This window comes from Phalacrocorax aristotelis, chromosome 3 (genome assembly GCF_949628215.1).
Source record: "Phalacrocorax aristotelis chromosome 3, bGulAri2.1, whole genome shotgun sequence".
NCBI lineage: Eukaryota > Metazoa > Chordata > Aves > Suliformes > Phalacrocoracidae > Phalacrocorax > Phalacrocorax aristotelis.
The window spans coordinates 93906323-93931755 of record NC_134278.1 but is presented as its reverse complement, the minus strand read 5'-3'; the positions used below and the strand labels follow the sequence as shown (position 1 = coordinate 93931755).

The following is a 25433-nucleotide window of genomic DNA, read 5'->3' as shown; positions in this document are numbered from 1 at the left end:
ACAGAGCTGCTGGGAAAGAGGGTGAGTGCCCACTGGCACTGGTGTCTCTCGCTGCTCACAGACCTTTGGGTAGCCAAATAAATCCTACCGCATTTTTATTTTATTCAGCTCTTGTTAAGCAAAGCTTTAAGCAGTGAAATGGGACTGAAGCTGCTTTCAAATTGAGGAAGCCGTCACTGCACCCATTTGTACCAAACTTACACATTGCAGTTTATCTCCAAAACGTGAACCTGTTACTTGCCTCCCAATTCAACAACAGCAATTCACCAACTTCACAGCCCATGCAAAATATAACAGCCACTAGCCACCAGCCACAAAAAAGTTATGCTTGTCCTCTTCAGCTCACAAAAGGTAGCAGAATGTTGTGTGCTAGTAAGACAGTAAGACAGCACAGATCATCAAGGTACCGTGCAGAGACATCACTTCCTTTCTCCTGGCCCAGCAGCCGGCATGAGTTACACTTTGTTTTTGCATTAGTGGCACAACGTAAAGGACAGGGAATGGAAATAAAGAAGGTAACAGACTCCTTGGAGCTAAAGACTGCATCAGAAAGACAGCAAAACACTCTATTTCTAGAAAAAAACAATTCTTCTAATCAAGCTTAAAAAACAAATGAGTGATGTGATGCTCATTTGCTTTCAACTTACCGTTCAAAGCAATAAGATCATTGAAAAAAGTTTGCGTGCGCCTGTGGAAATCACAAGCCAAATTACAAAAGCTTGTAACTGTAACAACTGGAAATTGGTAGGTGAGCAGGAAGGAGAGAGAAACATATTTCAAAATCCACAAATACAACAGAGGTTTGGATGTCATCTGCATCCATCACCATCATAGAGTGTTATATTAGCTCCAATGCATAATTATAGTATATTAGCATTAACTGCAAACGGTTTCTTAGACTTGCCAGACTTTAATGAAGGAGGGTTGTTCTTTTGCGGATTCTAATTGTGCTCTCTCCTTCCCCAGAGAGATTTGTTTCATGTAGCCTAGCTCTATTAATCTTCAAAAATTGGTTTGTGATAGCTCTAATGTTTCTTGCTTAAAAGCTGAAAAGCCAGGTTATTGATTAGTCTGCTCTGCAGGACAGACTTGCTGCTGCTGAGTAAATGAGGAAAAAAAAAGTCTGTTCCAGTGCTGCATGTTTTATGTGCCAATATGTCCCTTTTTCTTTTAACCTATAATTGGACAAGAAACTATAACTGTCCAAAGCCATTCTTCCTGCCATCTGAGAAAATACCATTTTCTATGCTACAAAACAAAGTCAAGTTTTATACACAATTACATGCGGATGACCTCTGAAAGGCTGTTTGTCAAAGTTTCCTTTTCAGTGACTTAAAACATTTAATTTTTGACAGTTTTATTGTTGTTTTTCTCCCATCTCTTCTCAATCATGTTTCTGCAGTTTGTCAATACATGAAACCCAGAAGCCAGCAAACTAGTCTATCAGTCACTGAACAAAATTTATTCCAAACTCAAAAGGAAAGGATTCCAACTGCAAACTCCAGCTGTGGAGACAAAGTTATGCTCAGACATTTTTAGTTTGTCTGTGGCACTCACACTGCCTTACTGTGGTTTAAGTCAGTGAAGCCTATGCAAGAGAACAGGGTCATTTTAAACGTACCAAATTTTCTCACACTGAAAAAGATACAAAGGTAACCAGAAAAAGTATTTAAAATATATCCTTCCTATGAACTAACACAACCTGTTATGGGCAATCTATATTGCATTTTCGGAGTCTGGGAATAGAACATCCACCTTATATCCACACTAAGGGTCTACTCCAAGTTAAATTCACATTCACATGTTCACATTACATTGCTTTTTTAACCTGGATTTTCAGTTGTCCAATATGTAATCCCGAATATGTGATGGGGGTTTTCTCCACTTTGCGCGGATCAGGAATAAATGCAAGAAAGGAGCGTTTAAGTATATATAGCAGTGACTTTACCTCTTCTACTAAAGCATTAGGCTTTGTTGCGATCATTTATTTAGATAGCTGCCTGAGTCCTATGCACAGGAACTGGAAATAAACTGCCAGCTGTAATTATGCAAAGCAAGAGGATTCAGCATACATAACTATACAGCTGCAAGGCCATCAGCAAACAGAAGGAATCTTCTATATTTAAGTGAAGACAGTCTACGTATGCAATGGCCTAATATGAAAACCATGAAGAATTTTAATTTCTTATACCTATTAATTACAGCTACAGGGTATCAGTGCTGGGCTTCACAGCCACAAAAGTGTATTTGATAAACTGTTTTGCATTTCCTCTTATTAATTCACATTAGGAACTAATTGACACTATTGAGAGATGTATCAATGTGTCTAGCTGAGTAGTTTCATGAATACTTTAATTGTAAAATCAAGTCAAAGATGAAGATGAAGAGCTGTCCGCACTCCAAAAGGTAGCATATTCTGCAGCACGGACAAGCAATACCCCCGGTAGTTTCCACCCAGCTGGCACATGCTAGAAACAGGAGCGATCTGGAATGATGGCAGACACAAAGTCCAGAGCCTGATGCAAATTAAATCTTGTTCTGTAGTATGTCCACCGGTCATTTAAGTGTTCTAAAATTCTGCTGCTGCTATGAATCCTTCCCTTAGAGTGCAAAACAAAAAGCCTGTCAGGGACTAAAGCAAAATCAGCAAGAGTTTTATCTATACCATCCCTAAAAACTCAATTTTGCATAGACATATAATGTTGCGGCTTGTTTTCTGGTCATGAGCACACAGTGAAGTCTCCCTCTCACACACATTTTACACACTGATCTATCGTTATGCTTCTTAATAAGGCCAGTGATGCCTGCTGCCCAGAGCACAGTGGACATAAGCACAATTTTTTCTTACATAACATCAAACCTGTTTCAGGAAATACACAACCTAATTCCATCAGTTATAAAACAGGGAAAATATTCTTTAAGTGGAAAAGTGCTTCCTGGTTTTTGGAGGATACTTGAATATATGTGAATGTGTTGTGTAACTGAAAAGGCAAGCAAGATACTCAGACAAGGCAAAGCACTGTCCAAAACTGGCAGCAACAAGCTACCAAGGCTAAGGAGCTAATGTGACAGGACTGGACTTGTATTCTGTCACAGTTGGGTGTGATACTCTCACAAAACAAGAAGAACAAAAAAAGAAACCTAGGGAAATAAGAACTGGGCGAAATCATCATTGAAGTATGTGTCCCTACTACCAGCAGTCTGCTGTCAGGTCAAGTGCGTTTTCCAGATAGGATCCTGCCATGGATTTTTAATGGCTTTCATACCTGCAAGTACATTCATTAACAACTTGGACAGAGGAACACAGACTGAAAAAAATGGGTTGAGGATATAATCTTGTGAAAGGCTGCAAGTGTACTGGCGGTCAGAAGAAGTCAGTGGAGGTAGGTCTGACAAACGAGACACAGTTTGAAACCAACACACTGAAATTCAACGAAGGCAGATGAAGAGTGCTTTGCAAAGAAATCAAAAGCACAAGTACAAAAGAGAGGTACAAGCCAAGGTAGATAATCCCTCTAGTTTGCACACTGCAAGCTCTTGATTTTAGGGAAAATAAAAGTAGTAACAGCCTTGAGGAAGTAGCAGGCTGGATGCTGTCCTGGCTCCAGCTCATGACCACATGTAGTCTGAGGGAGGGTATCTGCCCATGTTACCCCAGCATGGGTTTAGGAGGGACAGGCACACAGACGCATCTTGGAATGAGCCTATCAGTTCTCCAAAGCATGTGTGGGGCAAATGATGAGAAGAAAAACCTGCAGGGTTCTTCTGAATGCCTTCACCTCCAATATCAATCCTATTAGATTAGACTTTTCCACATCTAGGTAATTTAGAGCAGAAGGAACTACACTTTGGAAGTGTGAAAGAAAACCAGGAAGAGAGCTCCCACCAGTTTAAGAGGGTCAAACCCCAATTTACAATAACAAAGCCATGTCATCAACTGTAGGTATTTCTACTGAAAAATAATTTATCATCTTCAACATTTAAAACATGGTAGACTAGCACCAAATGATCCACCTCCGAAGTAAACAGACATTGCACAAATATAACAAATAAATACCAGTCAGTAATTAACAAAAATTCAAAATCTCCAGGCAGCTTTAATTACCTTTGTTTTGTTTCTTCATGCGGATGTTTGTGCTTTTAAATCTTGCTGTAATGTCATGGTAAACTGGAGGGGAGGAAAAAAATAAGGAAAAGGCATTACAGCTAAATTCTTCCTTCTAGGAAAGCTTTAGCTCAGTACATTTAAGGAGTACCTATCTTTTTCAGAGCTGTGAACAGGAAGTCGGTTTTACTCTCCTCTGAGTTCTTTAAAGAGAAGTGTTAATTTAGGTAAATTTCTGGAATAGATTTGGAATGTTTACACAACTGTGAATATTTGAATACTATGTTACTGTCGTACACAAACCCAACCTTCACTTGAAAAATATGAATTGTCTCTATGCCTCCAATGATCCTCATCTAGCTTTGAAGTGAGCTCACATGATACAATTTAACCTTCTTCCTCATACTCAGATTTTTCTAGTAATTCAGCTTTTAGCCTAAGATTTCCCCATACGCTTCAGCATCCTTGGATTTTCCATACAGAATATTTATCATTCCAGTCTTCCTGCTTCTCTCTACTTCAAAGGAACCCCAAACTCATATCCTCTGGTCAGTGGCTGCGATGTACATCCGATTCAGTGACTCGCTCTCTGCATTCTAGCACCGCAGTCGAGATGGCTCAGAGAGGACCTCTATGTTAAGTAGAATGGAAAGCACGGTGGAAACACCACCAGTTTTTAATCAAATTGCCAATCTGTTAGTGTGAAATAATAATGCTCAAGGAATAGATTCATGAGGATAACTGCAGTTTTGTATTTGCAAGCTGAAGTTTTATTATACTGAATATTTAGCTACACAATGACTTCGTTAAATATTCATATACTCTGCAAGGTACTATCAAAATTTTTCTGAAAGATAACTGAATATTTGGTACCATATCCAACATCAGAGAGAACTTGTATGGTATTAAATTGAAATAACAAAAAGCTACCATGAAACATCAGACTGACTTCTCCAGCCCACGTTCTCCCCAGCTGCTGGGCTTTGTCAGCATACATGGATTGATTCAGCAGGGAATCATCTCTGACATATAAAAGGGAAAAGCACAGAGGAGTTGACTGTAGAGAAGAGATGCCCAGACAGTATCTGACTTCCTTAACTAAAATTCTGCCAGCAGAGATCTAATCTTGCTACTACCCGCTCCCCCGCCCCCATTTTTAAAGAACCTGAAATACTATGCATTAAGTATCCAAATTTAAACACAGCAAAAAGGCAGGAGACTAGTAGGGAGATAAATCACTCAATATTTAAACAACATCTTGTATTAGATAATCTTAACTTTTCTTCATGGACCCTCCAACAACTGTGGATACAAACCTGAGTGAAAGTAAAGAGTAAACCGCATATTCATTCCAGGTAATGGTGATTTATTTTACCCAGAGATTGACAGACTATGTACTCTGACATTACCACTGTCTAGCTAAAACAATGTGGGGCTAAGATTTCATACAGCATGCTGAAGAAACGAAATCATGCATGAAGAATAATAACACAATTGGTGTGGTTTAACCCCAGCCAGCAAGTAAGCACCACACAGCCGCTTGTTCACTCCCCACCCCCCTGCCAGGGGATGGGAGAGAGAATCAGAAGAGTAAAAGTGAGAATATTTGTGGATTGAGATAAGAAGAGTTTAATAATTTAAATATTTTTAATAATAAATAATAATAAATGTAATGAAAAGGAAAATAACAAAAAAAAAAAGGAGAAATAAACCCAAGTAATGTAGATGAAAAACACATCTTCACCACCAACCAATCGATGTCTAGCCTGTCCCCAAGAACTGGCCCCCCGGCCAGCTCTTCCCTAGTTTATACACTGAGCATGACATCATATGGTATGGAGTATCTCTCTGGCCAGTTTGGATCAGCTGTCCTGGCTATGCTCCCTCCCAGGTTCTTGTGTATCTCCAGCCTTCTCAGTCAGTAGAGCTTGAGAAGCTGAAAAGTCCTTGACTAGTATAAGCACTACTTAGCAACAACTAAAACATCAGTGTGTTACCAACACTATTGTCATACTAAGTCCAAACCACAGCACCATACCAGTCATTAGAAAGAAAATTAACTCTATCCCAGCCGAAACCAGGACAACAATGCATCAGATCAGGTCAACATCAGGTTAACATCTTTTTATGCTTTGTAACTAGTTGCAACCAGTTCTTGTTGGTATATTCAGTACTTATTGAAAGTTAAACGAGGAGTCTAAAAGAATCATAATACTTACTTGTGTGGTTCTGATATAGCTCTATAAAATGTAAGCAGCGTATTGCTTTATTCTTTGCCTAGGGAATAAAAGCAGGAAACATTTTTTCTTGAGGTTTTCTGCAAAGTATTTGAAATTTACCGATTGTTCAGTTGGCTAGACAGCGAAAAAAGCAAGAAAGAAAACTTAGGAAATCAGGTTTGACACATCTAAAGCATTTACTTTTTGGCAATGAAATTGTTCTCTTTAAAGAACTGCTTTCTCCTAACAGATTTAATAGTTAAAAAGATTTCTCAATATAAGTAACAACTTTATCAAACTCTGTGTATCTTAGCATTGCTATTTTGATAGCTTAGTTGAGCATTACAACACAAACTAGATTAATGTAGACGGACAAGTAACATTTTGAAGTCTAAAGGAGCCTTAATAAGGGCATTATGCACGCTTAAGAGAAAAATTCCTACACACTAACTGTAGAAAGCAGATTGTATGCTATATAGATACTGGAAACAAGTGAGCAAGGGAAGGTAGGTATATGGCCATAGAAAAGGGAGTGGAAAGAAAACAGTGTGTGCATTAACAGAATCTCACTGTAGGGCAACCTCATTACGCATGTCCAAAGAAGAACAATGAAGCTGTTGAAGGGTCTAGAGCACAAGTCTTATGAGCTTAAGTCTGGACAAAAGGAGACTGAGGGGAGACCTTATCACTCTCTACAACTACCTGAAAGGAGGTTGTAGTGAGGTGGGTGTTGGCCTCTTCTCCCAGGTGACTAGCGATAGAACAAGAGGAAATGGCCTCGAGTTGCACCAAGGGCGGCTTAGATTGGATATTGGGAAAAATTTCTTCACTGAAAGGGTTATCAAGCACTGGAACAGGCTGCCCAGGGAAGCGACTGTGTCACGAACCCTGAAGGCTTTCAAAAGACTTGTAGCTGTGGTGCTTGGGGACATAGTTTAGTGGTGGACTTGGCAGTGTTAGGTTTACAGTTGGACTCAGTGATCTTAAAGGCCTTTTTCAACCTAAATGATCCTATGATTGTTTGGATCACAATGCATGGATCATGTACAGGGACTGACTTCTTTGCATAGACTACAAAGCATACTGATTATTAAAAAAAAAGCGTAGGTATGATTATTTGTGCTTGATAGGACGAGATAAGATTTGTGCCTGACAGAACAAATAATTCAGTCAACATACTTTCCGTAAAGCATTCATCCTGTCACCTGCTTTCCCCATTGCAAAACCTGCAAGACAGAAGAGAGTCATTTTATTACTGAGAAATACACGAGGCAGGACCTTCAGAAAGCAAAGGGGAATAAACAAAAACTTCACAGCCATGTTTATTACCTGTTATTTCTGCTACATTGCAGAGATCATACAAAATGGTCCAGCGAGAAACACAGAAACCGTAAAAAGTAACAGTTTAGGAGTTATGATTACCTAACACCTGGATGCCAATTGGCTGTTGTCAAATGAAACAGATAAGGCTTAAGTTATTTCTTTTGTGTATTTGCCCAAACTTGTTTCAAACAATTGAATACTGGTAACTGCTTCAGCCAAAAAAAAATCCAGTCTTCTGCTTAAAAAGAAAGAAGGGAAGGAAGAAAAAAACAGGAAGCTGATGCAGATACATCAACTACATCTGTACAAAGAGTAGCCCCGAGACCCTAGAAGCAAAGGAGAAGACTGGGTTTCTAATAGCGAAATAGAGAATATGAAAACCACATTTAACACAATAGTTCATTTGCAAAAAACGCATGCCTGTAGATCAGAGAAAAAGCAGACTGCCAGTTTACAAACTGCTACCTAATTCTCTCTGAACCCTCAGACCTACTCCTATTTACCAGGTGAACTGCGGTAGAGATGAAGAGATTTCACAGCAGTGTCAGAGTATTTGCAGTCAGCTCACACCTGACTCTATAGAATGAATGAGAGGATGCGACAACCATTTTTACAAACTGCAGTCCAACAGTGTCAAGGTAGATTGAATTAAAATAATTTAACTTCAAAACAGCAGGTCTAGCTTTTTTGGTTCTTTGATGCTTCTGTTGTGTCAGCTGGGGCTGTGGGTTACCAGTATCCAAAAGCCTAATCCAAAAATCGATGGGATTAGACCCACTGGCCAACAATGACTCACTAATTTCATGCAGACATTACAGGAGAAATGGGCTGGAAGATACCTAGGAAAGAAATACCATGCTGACTGCTGTGGTGCTACAAGCAAAGAGGATATGACTGCAAGCCTGGAGACTGCTGTGGAAGAAGCAGACAGTCAAGGGAAGTGTCTGCTATCAGCTACCTCCTGAGACAGCTTTCCCTGTGCAAACACCATGCACCCAGAGGTCCCTGTCACCTGCTAACTCCTGCACAAGAAAATGCAAGGAAATGGTACTATTCTTCTAAATACACACAGAGCACAATAGCAGCATATTAATGCTGTGAAATCATGCAATAGATTAGAAAATGCCAAAAACGAAGTTACCTGGGCAACCTCAATTCAATCATTCAGCACATACAGATGAAAGCAATAACAAGTTTCATTACAAAGCTTTTGAAAGAAGAGGTAGGAAGAGCTTTTTCAGAATAACATCTTTCTGCTGGAGAACCACACTTTGCTCTCTATATAAATTTTCCTCCCCTCCAAACTGAAATTAAAATTCAGCTCAAGGAACACATCCGGACTTTAATCTTTCACATAAATGAAGTTCTGCAAAACTAGTTGACTGGAAATACAGTTGTCTTATTAAAGCTCCCACATATCCCATCATTGGAGATATCTGTTCAGCTCATAATAAAAAGGAGGCTACTTACATCCAAAAGGTGGATGCTTTGCACATATATTGAAAGCAGGATTTCCTTTACTAGAGTCACATAGCAACGTGAATGCAATTTCCCGTACTCTGACACCAATACAATACATGCCTCTATTATTTGGACTATTAACTTCACAGCTATTCACAGTCTATTTCTGTAGCTGATTCTTCTTTTAATTTTGCACAGCTGTCTTATCTCTAAGTCCATTTGAGGTCTAACAGGAATTCTAATGTGCATTCGTTTGTATCCACAAGAGAATGCTTGAGAACTATCTCCTTATGGAGAAAAACTTGGCACATTCGAGGGTGCTTCTTAAATAAAACTTATCCTGCAACAACAAAAAAAAGCCTTTAACTCCTGGTATTTGAAAACTGAGTGAAAGATAAACACTATTTCCTCAATAACAGAACTGGAAACCTACAAAAAACTCATTGCTGTACAGGGTGGCTGCATAGTTCCTTTATGGATGCCTTTACAATTAAGTGGTATTAGCATTATCTTTTTAAATTCTGTCTCAGAATCTGACCCATCCCAAAAGCAAAGCAGGTACCATCAAATGAAGGACACCCAATAACTTTTGTAACTGACAAAGTGAAACAGAAAATCCTTAAGAGAAAATACAGTTTTCTGAGAATATCTGCTAGCCTTTACAGATTTTTTAAAAAGACAGTGACAGGTTGTTGATTGCTTTTTGGTGTTTTTTTTTTTCCTTAGCGACAGTGACAACCACATCATGGAATGTCTCCTTTGGCTCTACCAGTATATGATATTAAGTATTACATACTCAGTAATACCCAATGTATTAAGACCTGGCTATATCTTTCCACTGAAGTACTAATATGTATTTGTCAGCCCTGTCTAGCCTCATCCGTTCCCTTTTGCTTGGTCGGTTGTTTGGGTTTGTTTTTGTTTTTGTTTTTTTGTTTTTTGGTTTGTTTTTTTTTTTTAATGCAACCTGCTTTATTAGAAAATTTACAACCATAATACAGAAACTACTTCAGCTTTCTCTACATTGAGTTTCACATCAACAGCCGTAACTGACTCAACTAAGAATTTTTCTTGCAACTTTTTACTTTGCATACAACCCCATTAAAAGCTGCAGTAGAGCGAATTCTCTTCTCCTCATTTTGTCAAGATCAATTCTGACCAACTCAAAGGCTCTTCTGGTCAAGATGGCTGAACACTTCACTTGAAGAAAGACTTGTCATTACTTATTGCAGCATTTTCCAAACTTCTGAGGAGAGGAACACGGTGCAACATGCCAGGTATCAGTCATCTATGTCTTTGCTGTGAGTGATCTTACTAAGCCAAGAAGCAGTACCATAATATCAGCTGGGATCCAGGGCTACTTAATCCAATTTAGATGCTGCACTGAGATGGTCTGATTGCTTCTAGAAATAGCTTGGTCATCGCTATGCTGCATGCGTAACTGTGCTTAGAGTTCCATTACAATGAAATCAGAACTAAACTGAATGCCTCTGACCAGTATTCTTTCTCCAGTCTTTGCTGAGAAAGAAAAGAAAAAAAAGGTCTCTTTCACAGCTCGTATTACAAGATCCTTCATAATCTTATGTTTCTTTTGATTTGTCCTATTTACTTTATGCTGTAGATGGCAGTTCTAGGGTTAGACTTGAAAATGTATGCCGAAGAGACCGTTATAAAGAGTCATAACGGAGAAAGCCTACAAATGGGTCAAGCCGCAGATCACTGACGTTACTATGAGACCAGGCTCAAAGGGCCTGAGTACTCTATTCTTCCTTAAAAGTATAGTATCTGTAGGAAGCTCATAAAGTGGATTTTTTTTTTTTTTAATGATTAACTTCAATAAAATAAGAAAGCTTCCTGAAGAGGCTGAATCAGAAAGAAATTTAGGGTCTTCTGATTTGACAGATTCATTACGAATTTCTGAATCAAGATGCTAGCTGAGACTACCAATAACAAGCCCTTTTTAACTAAAAGCAGTAACACTTCCAAGGGACTCGCCTGAGACTTAGGGAGAAGAAAAAAAAAAACAACCCAGCCAGATTTATACTAATTCTACCTAGAAATACTAACACTAGATAGAAAATAATCCAGAAGAATGCACAACCGATCATGCTGCCCTTTGCTGCAGAGTGGTCACCGCTGTTAGTGCAAATGAAAAAAAAACCCAAGAACCCCAACAACGTGAAAATGATTTTCAAAACCAGAAAGAGAAATCCCTATCCACTGCCTTGTACTTTCTCATGACTTTATCTGCCCTACTACCCGTGGAGGCCCAGATTCATTTTAGTCAAGCACAGGCACCTCTGTGAAGAGCACACTCAGCTGTTTTCTTCTACCATCAGTGCAAGGGCATGAATGCTTCCCGGGGCACATCAGCCCACCTGCAATTCCAGGCACCTTTTGCAGGTGCCTAACTCTTTGACTTGAGAATAAACAAATACACTCTGCAGCTTAGGTGCCTAAGGCTAGCAGAAACAAATGCAAATATGCTTAGTTGAATACTTTCAGGCTTTGTTTAAAACATAAACAGTATCTACAGTAAAAAGAAACAGTGTGTACAGGAAAGCATAGATGACCCCTTCTGGTAGGATCTACCAGTCGTTAGTTCTATCACTCTAGAGTTAAATAAAAGCTGTTTTTACCAGTGGATAATATATGCTCCAAACCTAATCACATACTACTACTTTTCCCAATTTCTTTTTTTAGTACAAAACAAAGCGCCCAAAGGAATACATATATAATTTGATCATAAAGCTTACTTTTATAGAGATGAAACTCAACATTCTTACAGGTATTTCAATATTGCCCAGTGGAAAAAAAAGTAGTTGGTTTTTTTTTAAAAGTATCAAAAGTCCTTTTAAATCACCATAACTCCTGAAGTCCTATCACAAACAATTATTAATTTGGCATCTTTCACATACAGTAAATGCACATACCTGCAGCCCCTTTACCATTTCCAATAGCCACTAAGGCACGTATTGATTTTTTTCTGCCTTCCTTTGCCTTCATACAAAACACATTTTTCACCTGAAGAAAAAATAAATTACAAAGCATCTGGTTATGGCATAGTCCAGCTGTATTTTTTTTTTTCTTTAAAGAGAGTCAGTTCACCAAAGGAATTAGAGGTTTGTGATGAAACCTTACAATATATATTGTCTTTGTCAATGGGTATCATCTGCAGTGGAACACTGGCTTCAAGGCATTAAATACGTAAAGGCTGCTAAAAACCTCTACTCAGACACAGAAGTTACCTCAGTAGTTTCATGAAAATACTCCCTCTGTTGTGTTTAGCTGCACAACAGATAATGCTCTAACGCCACTATCTTCATGTGTGATTTCAATTGTGATGAGAAAACATGGAAAAATACTGAAAGTGACATTAATATCTCACTGCCTCCTTCACATTTCAACATATTTTAGAAGCACTCAGGAATTGCTCAAGGCATGTTGTTGCTCTACATGGGTTAAAACTTTGGACTGAAATCTACTTGCAGACTGCAGAAGGCAGTCTCATTACTGAGATGACAGCTGCTAAAAAGAAGACTTAATTTAAGAGAGGGGAAGGAGAAAATGGTATTTCATTCCTGGAACTAGAAACATTTAAAGAAACTCTGCAAGAAATTGAAGCAGAGATGCAAGAAAGCTATTTAGTTTGGAGTGGGGGGACACAACCACCACCAGGGAGGCAGGTAGCCTTATGGTTATCATTCTGGAAATCTAAATTTGTTTCTGCCTCTGCTACGGACTCCCCTGTGTGACTACAGACAAGTCACTGGTTTATAGTCTCCCACTTTAAATGGTCTAATATATCATCTAGGATCATTTGTCCATCTAGCTCCTGTTCTAGTTTCCTTGGTTTTGTTTATTTAAATACAGACATATATTTTATATATAGCTTATATATGGTATAATATATAAACTATATATAAAATATAAAAATATAATATATAGTATATATACATATAAAATAACATACTGGATATTGCTTGACTGTGTTAATATCTGTGTCTCAGAATTACCAGGCAAAAGATACAAATTACTTCACGATTCATTTCTCCTCTTCCCCTTAAATGCATCAGGATCTACTTTCTTGAAGCCTCAATATGATTTCCATAAATTATAACAACAGCTAAATAAAACATGCATTGTTAATACATTAATTAAGCAGTGCTCTCCCCTTTACCCTATATGTAATTCTTCAGTAAGCTAGTTTGGTTGTAGCGCTATACATCTGAAAGTAGATTAGTATAAAATACTTGGTCATGGCATAAACATTCGTACCGAAATTCACAAAAAAAAGAAACTTCCACTGACATCACTAGGCATAGATTGGGAACGAGTGCTTCTGAAAAATTCCACCTTGCTGTCATTAGAATAAAGATGCTGTTAAATTAAGGTGCACATATACCCTAGAGAGCACTTTGAAGAAGTATCACCTTTGCTAATTGCTTATTCCAAGCCATTTTTCTTTCTGCAATCTTATTGCTTACAAGAACAATCTAAAAAAACCAAGCCCCCTAAGATGAAAGTGCCTGTGGAAATAGGCTATTTACAGAAAATGCAAAATAATGATGAAAGAAAGAAAAGAGAGTGAAGTAGAATGATCTCCTCAGGAGCATCAAGAGCATACTATTTTTGCTTTGCACATACTTTTGCCTTCCATTGCCACTCTGAATAAGTACTTGTACAAAAAAAAAAGTTGGCATGCATATTGTCAAAAATAAAGGGTGTGATGTTTGTAGAATCTAGTCTACAAAGAAATTATTCTTTTCCCTTCCCAGAAGGTGGCAATAAAGACACACGCAATGAGCTTCTCCAGAAGCCTTCCTGAAACTGCACTTGTCAGTTGTTTCTGAGCAGCTCTGAAGGAAAATGTACTCAGTCACCCATCACAATCAGTGCTATTACATCTCTCCTGAAACGCTGTGAAGGCCTTTCAAGCTTGGTAATGTGCGCAGGCAGCCATGACTGCTGCAACAACAGTGTCCTTAGATTCTCCCCGCCACAGCCCCGTGCTTCCTTACATCAAAGAAAGCAGTGCTCTTCTGGAGTGTGCTCAGCAATGCTTCCCTTCCGTCTTGGAAATAAAGCACACAGCTGAAACCCTATCGTTAACCTGCACCATAATTAATTAATACAATATGCCACTTTTAAAACAGCATGACCTCTGAAAAGTGGCTGAAACTAAGACACAATTACCCCTATTTACTAGATTGCCACTCAAGCCAGATTTAAAGGCACTTTTTAAAATTTGAAGTGAGACGCATACTCAACCTTAATCACAGTGTCCCTCAGACTGACACTCCTCAGTCTCCCTGCATTCCATTATCCAGTGGTGATAATGCAAATTCAGCTTTGTTCTGACAGCTGGGAAAAACCAGCATCTCTCAAATATAAAATGAAACCACCTCAAACATTTATTGGGAGAAGAAATAGCAAGCAACAGTTTCAAAGATGGAGTTTAAAGTGTGGAAATAGGCTACAGTCAAGAGACAGGCTGCTAAAGATTACTGTGATTTCAAGTATGTATCAGCTGTTGCAGTCTGTCAGAAAAAGGTAAAATCCCAACACTTCCCTATAAGCTTTGTTCTTGAAAAAGCAGAATGAATGACAGGCCAAACTGATTGCCCTTGGAAAGTCCTTCTTTCTAGCAATCACATTCTAGTCATGATTTTTAGGAACCTGCCACCTCTAGGCCACACTCTTGGCACTTTTACTGCTGTTATCCCAGGACAGCGTCTGCACAGGCTGATCCCCTCATGGCATAAGGTCCTCTGCTCCCAATACTTCTCTAAGGTACAAGGTGAGACAAGATAAAACAAGAGCAGCGTGCAATGCTGAAAGAAAAGCACTTCCATGCAAGTGAGCCTAGAGAGGCTCAGGGATATAGCTAAAAGGCTTGGGAAGCCAGCCACCCAAAAGAATTGAGGAATAAACTTGTAAACAAAAATCAAGCCCATGTTAGCTAGCTCATGCCCCTGTCAGCCTCCTCTGTGAAAAGCACCAGGGGCAGAGCAGAATTTTACCACAGTGACAGAACATCTCCCAGTTCTATCTTAAACCTACTCTACCTAAAAATCAGAAATTGCACGAGCTGGCTGGAGGACAGAACTAGTATTGCTGACAAGTGATAAGGGTGTCATATGGCTTCCCTAAAAGTGTGGAAATGGTGGGCAGTGGCAAGGGCAGTGCTTCAGGAAAAGGCAAATTAGTCTGTCTTCTGCTATGATTACTAAGATATGACCTTCTCAAGAACAGCTAACTCTTGAATTTGTCAGTCCATACTGATGTTTAGTATGTGTTAGGGTGAGCTGAATTCAGTAGCCCAGCAGATGAGGCTGCCATAGCTCCATGTTCCCAGGTCCCACAAGTAGCAAGGTGTTAAAGGATATCAGGAGTGGACACCACCTCCCACAGGTCCGGACCCAGGACTTTGACCCGCCTGGCCACTGGAGCCCAGCCCAGCCAGGCTGAGGGTTGTGGCTGCAGGTTCAAAAAGTAGCAAAGCCAACTATGTATCCCAGAGACACACATGCAGGATGCTGACACGTCCAGTTACAGTATGTCACAGACAAGGCATTGCCTAAAACAGCACGTACATATAGGACTTGCATAAAACCTAAGTATAGACAGCCACATCTCCTTCCTCCTCGACTGGTAGAGATGGAAGTTGACTAGTGCAGGCCCACACGCCCTATTCTATAGATTCACAAGCACATGCACGTTGCGGATCCCCCAAGTACCAGCATGGGCCCCCAGTCCATCTGACAGCAATGCCCAGGTCCTCTTACCTGCTTCATGGATCTTCTACTTGCCAGCTAGTCCAGCCTGGTCCTCAGTAGAAAACACAGCACTCACACACTCATCTCAAAGGCACTGCACAGTCACGGGTCCCTGTGAATACGAACAACTGGTCCTCTGCTTGCCTGACCCTATGCCTAGACCTCAGGCTTTCTACTCACTGGCTAGGCCAGCTTGAAGTTTGCTAGTAAATTACACCTGCCAAACAAACACCGGATTTGGGGCAGATACAGACCCTTACCTCCCTGCTGCCTCCACAGCAGCTGGTACCAGACAGACAGGCTTTGACCTGGAATCCTGTCCCAAGCGCCAGCACCGAGCCTCTGACTTGCTTCACTCACCCTGGTCACTCCCAGTAGCTGATTTTCAGTGGCTGGTGGCAAAGACCCCCACCTGCTCCAGTAGCTTGCACTGAGACCCCACTCTCTCTAGCTGATGACACCACAAGTCAGGGGGGGCCATACCCCCAGTTTGATTACAGTTGCTGGCACCAGTTTCACTCCCACTGGTCCCCTCATGTCGCTGGCACTCTGGGCTCAAATTCTGTAGGATGCTCCCTAGATCCCAAGAACTATGGCCCCTCCAAATACTGATGCTAGGACCCTCACTTTTTCCAGTAGCTGACACCAGAGGCCACAGGGCACCCACATCACCAGTCAGATTCCAGCTGCTGGCCCAGTGTCCACTCAACACCAGTCCTCCCAAGAAGTCATTGCACTTAGTCCCTGCAGACTTCACACACACACACGACAAAGAGATATGACAGTGATAATTATGACAGTGATAATTATGAAAGGATTTAATAAGAAGACAGACTGTGGTGATCAGGCACAGGGCTCAGGTAAGTGCAGGGACTGGCCCCAGCTTAAATGCAGCCAGCTCCTTTTACACTCCTTTCTGCCTATTCCTCCTTCGTTCTTCCCCAGACCCTTCCAACGCACATTCCTTCACCAGTTTGCATAGTTCTGGCAACACCTCTCCAACATCGTGGACCCTCAGGTTTGCATCCTTATCAGCTGCAAAGTACTGGTTTGCCTGCAGCTTTTTGATAGCCTACCAATGAGTGTGACCAACAAGGTTTGTTTCTTTTCTTTGCCCCCATTATGCTTGTCTATCAGGTTTGTGTCTCCGTGTATTTTGCTTGCAGCTTTCCCCTTTCCTTAGTATCCCACTGGACCTCTATCAGATAATCTTAATGAAATAAACACTCTCACATTCCACATACCCTTAGCAATTAGTGTGGCTGACTAGGTTTGGTTCTCATAACCACCTGCCTTATAGTTTGTCAGTCAGGTTTGTGTCTCTGTATGTTCTCTTCTACAGCTTCTCCCTTATTCCCTTTTTACATTGGAAAGGTCCTTAACCATGCACCCTTAAAGGAGGAGATACTCTCCATCCATGTACCCATAAAGAAAGCTGGGAATGCAATCCCAGCGGGCACAGACATAAACACACTTATACAACACATATATGCACATATACACAGCAAGTCCTACAGATCAACCCAAACAGAAATGAACAGCACTCACACAAACAGCACTAACAGCCTCATTCCATTTCTCTCTCCCCCCGATCAGGACGAAGGTCCATTAGTGGGAAAGATATATACTCTAGTTGCTGGCACTTAGACCCCCCTCCATAAGCATACATGCACACAGTAAACAAGAGCCCCTGGCCCAAGAAAATGGTTAGAAATTGAGTTTAATAAGAAGTCAGGAGAGACTGTACTGATCAGACACAGGTCATGGCATGACACGCATACTGACCAGCCCTGCTTACATGTAAGGCTATCTTATCTATCCCTTATCCCTCTATTTTCCCACTTACTCCTTCCCAGATCACCTAGATCTCTCCCTTGCTCTCCCTTTGTTTCCTGCCCTAGACATCCCATAAGTCTTGTGTAATACTGAAATGCTCTTCCCCTGTATTCCATAATGTGTCCCTTACCCCTTGGCAGTAAGCCCCCCTCAGACTGTGGGGTGCTCTGGAGAGCCTCATCTTGACAGACATCAGCCCTGGGCCATGGGGCCGACGATACCCCATACAGCCCCAGAAGGAGCCAAACAGGGTGCCTTTTTCTCTGAGTCTGTAATTTTGGTTGCCTCGCCTGCCTCTGTGCCCCTCTGGTCTGTGCAGATGAGCCACTGATGCGGTTACGGCTCTCCTGTGATGGTCCTGGGAGGAGTGCCGGCAGGGTGTTAGTCGGGTTCCTATACCTGCTATGCCTCTGTGCTCCTTTGTGTGTCAGCGGACAGGCCTTTTAGCACATACCTTAACAGTCAGTACTCTCTCCATCTTGGCCATCGGTAGAATGAATAAAGTACTTCTCTCTCAAAGAGTTTGATTCAGTAGCTATAACCTCTGAGAAGCAGGAAGATTAGAACCAGCCATCTTGTTCACAGTGCATCTGTCCCCCAAGGACATGGCAAGTGATGAAACAGCAATACAGAAAATAATCTGAACTCCTACCCCTGTTGTGCTTTAACCCCAGTTGGCAACTGAGCACCACATAGCTGCTCGCTCACTTCCCCCTCACCTTGGTGGGATGGGGGAGAGAATCAGAAGGGCAAAAGTAAGAAAACTTGTTGGTTGAGACGAGAACAGTTTAATAATTGAAATAAAATAAAATAATAGTAGTAACAAGTTGTGATGAAAAGAAAAACAACAAAAGAGAGAGAGAGAGAGGATCAAAACCAAGGAAAAAGAAGTGATGCAACTGCTCACCACCTGCTGACCAACACCCAGCCTGTCCCTGAGCAGTGATCACTGCTCACTGGCCAACTCCCCCCAGCTTATATACTGAACATGATGTCATATGGTATGGAATATCCCTTTGGCCAGTTTGGATCAGCTGTCTTGGCTGTGCCCTGTCCCAGCTTCTTGTGCACCTCCTCCCTGGCAGAGTATGGGAAGCTGAAAAGCCCTTGACTTAGCATAAATGCTGCTTATCAACAACTAAAACATCAGTGTTATCACATTATTCTCATGCTAAATCCAAACCACAGCACTATACCAGCTACTAGGAAGAAAATTGACTCTATCCCAGCCGAAACCAGGACAACCCCTCACTCAGCAAAACTGATGAAAGTTTTTGACCAGGTACTCGAAGTGTTTTTCATGTGGGCTGATTCATCACAGCTCTAGGATAAACCCCAAGTGGAGTTCTCATCCAAATTAGTAATGAGCGCAATCTGCAGAGAAACTATTGACTAAACTATTTTTAGTGTTGATAGTTTTCACATGCGTGAAACTCTTGTTGTATAACTCACTAGGAAAAATAATATAGCTCAAATGCCCTACTGACACAGCATGTGTCTAAACGTGGCTTCATACTATAGCTCACATCTGAGTACAAATTCTTTAGATTAACCCACGATAACACATGCTCAAAGCCACACTACTTCTGAAACGGCTTTGTTTCCTTTTCAGGGGATGATCCATAATCATCACCAATTATAATTCAGTTTAAAGCTTCTGAATGTTCCAAATGCCAATTATTTTATCCACACAGGCTGACAGTTAAAAGAGATAAAAAGATTGAATTATTTAATCAGTAGAACCAGTTGAAGGTAGCATCCCTAAACTTTGCTTTAAAGGCAGGCCAAAACTCTTGAGAACCCTAAGAATATCAGAAATACATTCCAATGTACAGCTCTGACCCCTCATTCTTTCCCATGACAAGCTGCTTCAGGTACTATCTTAAAAACCGACTCAAATTTTCATTGTCAAACTCAAGACACTGTCAGTATCATCCAGGGAACAGAAAACTTCCCTGTAGATCTAAAAGCAAAATCCAGAGCTCCAATAGTCCAAAAGTACTTCTGAGTCAACATCTCATTTGAAGTAAATTATTACTCAGAGAGTATCCTGTATACCACATAATTATTCAGTCAAGGATGTCAAACACTGGATCTCAGACACTGTAATTTCAAATTTCATGCAGCATTTCCTTTTCACAAGCCTTTTTTATTGCAGCCTTTGCAAAAACAATAGCTAGGAAAACAATTTCCAATGACTTATTACAGGAAATGAAGGTTTCAGACTGCATATTAGGGAATATTCTTTTTGTCATAAGCAGCAAGTCTGCCAAGATTAATTCCGTGGTCTTAAAACAAACACGTACTCGTTGTTTTTTTGCTACTTCATGGAAAGATGAAACTATGGCCTTATATTCTGTTAACAACCCGCTGCTGCACTTAGACAATTTATTTTTGTTAAGTGGATGCAAAACAAATGACAAAATGAGTGATACAGTTATAACTCTCTTCTGCGTTAATATTCCCTACAGATAACTCTCTACAGTTGCATGCACTTTTGTGACAATACATTTAGAAGGACTTAAGACAAGGACCTTCATATCATTTTGACCCAACAACCTTTGTTTTTCTGACTTTACCCCTGCCACGTGCCAGCATAAAGCTACTGTTTCTAAGATAAGTCAATTCTCTGTGGCTTGGTGACACTCTTTCCTAGTGTCACTGTCCCTGAACAGTCCCAGAACAGAATGAGAGTCACCATACAACCAACTGACTCTACTGTCCCACTGATATTTGCCAAGGGCTGGATTCAGATGATTAAATGAGTACAGGTGACATTCAACTGCAAGAAAATAGACCTTGAAACTCCTGCTAATCTTTTCCAGCTAGGAATAGTGACTGTTCACTCTACTCCTGCTCAGATTTTGGCTAAGACACAGCTCAGGCTAAGGCCTGACGTATGCTGGCAGCAGCTCCACTAGGTCGAAGTGAGGGCAACATGATGGCAAACACAATGGCCAAGGGGGGGCTAAAGGTCATTATGCAGCCACTGCCACCTGCAGCTTGCCATCCCCAGCAGCCATCATCCTTGCATACCGATTGTCTGTCAGCTTCTTCAGAATCCCCTAACTCATGGCAATGGTACAGACCAAATTTCCAAGCTGGATGGTATAGATTTGTCAGCTTACCCAAAAATATTTTGAAGTCCAACAGCAGCCAGACTGCTGAGACTTTTGTGTTTCCCAGTGTGCCACAGGGGATGCCCATGCCATTGCAGAGGAGGAAGGATGAGCACTCTTACTGTTGGTTTGGCAACTATTTTGCTCACAGGTACACGAGTTACAAGTTGCAAGTTACGAATTACAGGACTTTTGCGTTAGAAACCTCATTAAATATATTATGAACCAGTGAATTCATGTGTTCATATTAGTCAGTACAAAGGGATTTGAGTGCTTGTTTGATATGTGCGTGTGTTTTCCTTGCTAGTAAGCTCACAAAATAAAGTCTAATTTACACAGTACGTTGCCTTGCAAATTTGAGCAATCCAAATGGGCAGCATATGGGCCGCACAACCTGCATCAGATGCAAGTTGTGCAGACCCTGATCAGAAAACTGCTTTTTTCCAACTGCTCTCTTCAGCCTTGCTTCTCCAAAGTGCCACGCGACAGTTGAGGTAAATGCTGCATCCAAACAGGTCTCAGACAATCAAAACAAGCATGCTTGAATCCAGCTGAATGTCTGAATAAAACAGTGGAAGAACAAGCAAATGACCAAACTCACTTGTCAGAAACCACCAGCTTTAAGAAATTACAGGTTTTGCATGAAGTCGTGCCACATCAGGACTCGAATATGAACGGAGAGAGAAAGGCGTAGAACTGGGCTTCATTTACTGCACACTACCTTGATTATAAGACAAAAGTATTTCTTCTCAGAGGCCTTCTGCAGGGTTCATCGCTAACTCAATTCCTGGGAAAATGCGTATGCTTTTCAGAATATCCACTGAATTACCCACTCAATGCAATTTACTTGGACTGATTCTATCTAAGGAAGATCGAGTTAGTTATTTTTACTATGCAAGTGTTAAAAAAAGATCTCTTTTGTCCTCTTCTATTGCCTCCCTTCCCACACTCTTAGAAAGTTAAACCAACAAACAAAAACCACGCAAACACCCAAAATAAAAAGGTCCAAATACAGTTTTACCTATAAAATCAGAAAGAATGATCTATAACCCTGAACTAAAATAGCAACATAAAATGATTTTGTATTTCAGGGACCAAAACGGATAGTACCAACATCCCAGGACCCAGCTCATGACATACGAAGCTCTGTATATAAACCAAAGCACCAGTGTATTTGTATCTGCAGAAAGCAGCATTAAGGATAGTATCAGTGTCTTCATGTTGCTGCCTTTTGCACCCTTTCTCTGTACAAACTGAGTGTATTGCCTGACCTGCACTTCTTTAGCAAGTCTATACCTTTCTGTAATTTAACATTCAAACAGAATTCAATCTTTCTTTTGTTTAAAAATGGAAGTACCATATCCTAACCATCTAGCTGAAAAAGGGAACTGTTCTGCCACTGGAAAGATTGCACTGACCCAGCTACAAGGGGCCATGCTTGCACAAAATTCTTCAAGTAAAGTTCTCTTTATTAGAAACAAAAAAGCATGACCATAATAGTGAGTAATCAAAAGGCAGAATTTTCACACCTGGCAGAGGACAACTTCTGTGTTGGACAAAAAAACCCAGAGATCTACCTTTTGCAAAGGGCATAATTTATAACTTTATTTTCTCCCTTACCAAGCTGCTCTTCATGAAAGAGATTCAAAGCCTCGTGTTATGTGCTTTCAGACCTTACTGATTACTAGGTCTTACTTTCTAATATTGATTGCACTACAAGAAAAATACTATCATAACACTTGACATCATGTAGGCTACTTCTTTTTACTATGTTACTATGTTGATTTTGGAGAGAAAAGAAAAATCCATCTGAGGATGGATGATACACCAAATGAAGCCTTCCAGTTAATAAGAATGGCGTATATCAACAACTGTAAATTGTCATTACCACTATTATTACATTATGTTAAATGACAGTAAATACTGCCACTAGTTTTACTCACAGAAATTCTTCTTATGCATAATATATGAGCAAAACAGGAAATCTGCCTTCAGGTTGGCAGGGAAAGAAAGAAACAGTCCAAGTAGCACAAGTCACCTACTCCAAGTAACGCAATTGTCTATAAGAAAGACAGAAACAAAACCAATACGCAGTCCCTGCTGCTGCCCCTTAACACTTACTCAAGCTAGCTTTTTCTCTGTGACAACTTTAGCTCTACTTTACATGAAAATCTGATCTTGTCTGTACTGTATTCTACAAGCAGGGAAAAATCAAGTTAGCTTTTCTGTTTCTACACTATAAGAAAACTCTTCAATAAGCAATTTCTCTCACAGCAAGGGAGCACAGCCTTTTTAGTAGCAAAATCACACCAGAAAGTGGCTTTTGTATCTTTGTTCATAAGACAGTCCTTTAAAAATGGCTTTCAGTTTCCTGCTGCAAAGTATAATTTCCCAGCAAACATTATTTTAATCTCCTGTACTGTTGCGAAAATAAAAATTATGGAAAAGACATAAAAATAGCATGATGTATGCCATCTATTTAAATTAAGAATGCTAAAGAAGATCTGTTTATTTCAAAACTCATACCTGCTATCAGAAAATTATAGGACTTAATTACCATGAGCTAACTGCTTGCTTTGAATTTAGAAGCTTTTTTGCTGCTGCTGCTATTTTTCTGCAAAAAAAACACTCCTCTCTCTCAGTTCACATTTGTGGCAATCTCATTTAACACTAGAGCCCCAGCCTGCTTCTAAAAGCTTTTTTATTTTTCAGATATAATAAAGCATTGAAACACATTTCTATAGCACATGGAAGCACTGCACAGCAACTCACTTTGTTGTTTAATCTAATGAATTTGACTGTAAATAATTATGCCAGCACAAAACGGCCAACTTTAGTAAATTCCTACTGTGGTATCCAAACTGACAGTCAGTTGTGACATGTCACAGAAACAAAGTAACAGCCACTTTTCTGCAATGTGTCCTTTCAATTAACTGAAAGCTCTGCCAACTGCAGGGCTCATTAAGTAAAATCACTTCCTTTATGAGCGGTGCCCATGCAACTCAACTATTACAAGTTGCCTTCCAACACAGACACAGCTGAAGGCTAAGTGGTCCAAATGGTCTTTGCTACATCAGAGTCAAAGCCCAGAGAGCCCAGTCCGCTCCAACAACTCATTTACTTAAACAACTTTAACAAATTGTGTGGGTTTTCCAAAACCCACCTCAACAATCTACTGTGTGTAGAGCTACTGCTGATCTAAGAGGAACTAAAAAAAAAAAAAAAAAAAAGAGAAGGCTTTCTGATATTTTAGCATCTCAAGTGAAACTGGACACGTGTGGTTTTAAACGTAGGAATAACGTGTTTTGCATGTTAAAATAAGAATGCATAAAATGTGAGCACTTACACATGATCAGATGATCACCAGCTTTTTTCCCAATAATACTATCCTTTAAAAGCTGTTTTGGAGAAGTCTAGACATAGGCACACTAGCATATGCAATAAGGTATGGAAGCATGCAACGTACTTATTATTGCAATAAACCACCTGTGACATTAAGTGCAAGTTTGCTACTCATTTTATTTTCTACCTCTCTAGGCACCAATGACAAATCTGACAAGAATATATTAGAGATACTTGAGAGAACAAAAACTCTTGATACCAAACTCATTTGTATAGGTTTATATTCATGTCTGTTTAGATACACAAAACATATAGAGCATTAAATATGAACTGCCAGTGAAGGTCAGATCCTTTCATAAATGTTATCTTAAGATTTAGACTGAGTACACGCATTAATGGAAAAGATATCCTTCATTAACTTTCATTTCATTTGTTCTTGTGCATACCAGTATCACCTCACACATTCTGTTGAGGACTCTGGAAAGTAAAAATTGATCTTAAATAGCAATTTAGTTTTAAAATAAATATTTATCATATCCAGAGAACAATATAGCTTTGTCAAGATAACAGAAGGGACTCTACAAATACTCATCTTACTCTAAGGTCTAAGTGCTGGAATACTAAAAAAAAGAAAAAGAGATGAGAACTTAATTCAGGAAAAAAATGACTCAGGCAGCAAGGCAAAGAAAGGTCTATAAAAAAGTTTAAAGATGTTAGGCAAAAAAAACCGAAAAAGAAACTATTTTTCATTTGCAAGGATGTTATCGCCACTGGAGCAGCAGATACTGGAAAGTGATTTTGCTCAACATCTTCATACCATCGAGCAGCCGAAACATCTGAGACAATGCCTGCATAATGCTGTTTCAGGGCAAACAGACTATAAGAAAGAAACATGAGCTCAGTGATGGAGGGATTCGCTACATTTTGGGGGAGAGGGGACTCTAGAAATGAGGAGAAGTAAGGAAATATATTTTTAACTCAGGTAGGACATTTGGTAGAGTCCTTTGGAAGTTCTAACAGGGCAGCATTGCCCTCAAACGCATCCAAAACAGAAAAAGAACAGTTCATCTGCTCCGGGTATATATACCTGCATACATACAGATATATATATATCTCCGCATACATATATATATATATATGGACTAGATTACAGGCTAGTCCCAGCTGCTGCTAGGGAGGAAAGCACTCCTGTTCCCTCCCATCACATATACTAAGAATAGTACAGATCTACTTTCACCTCATTGTAGGG

At 40.0% G+C, this 25433-nt stretch overlaps 1 protein-coding gene across 1 annotated transcript in view; it reads right to left on the bottom strand.

Annotated features, from left to right (window-relative positions):
• Window positions 1-25433, bottom strand: part of LOC142055080 (small ribosomal subunit protein uS5m-like) — a 305459-nt gene that overhangs the window by 228933 nt on the left and 51093 nt on the right. The window contains exons 6-9 of the mRNA XM_075088532.1: window positions 12042-12132; window positions 7504-7550; window positions 6325-6382; window positions 4106-4168 (exon numbers count right to left, since the gene is read on the bottom strand). Of these exons, the coding sequence (XP_074944633.1) occupies window positions 4106-4168; window positions 6325-6382; window positions 7504-7550; window positions 12042-12132 (259 nt within the window). The remainder of the gene's footprint in view (window positions 1-4105; window positions 4169-6324; window positions 6383-7503; window positions 7551-12041; window positions 12133-25433) is intronic.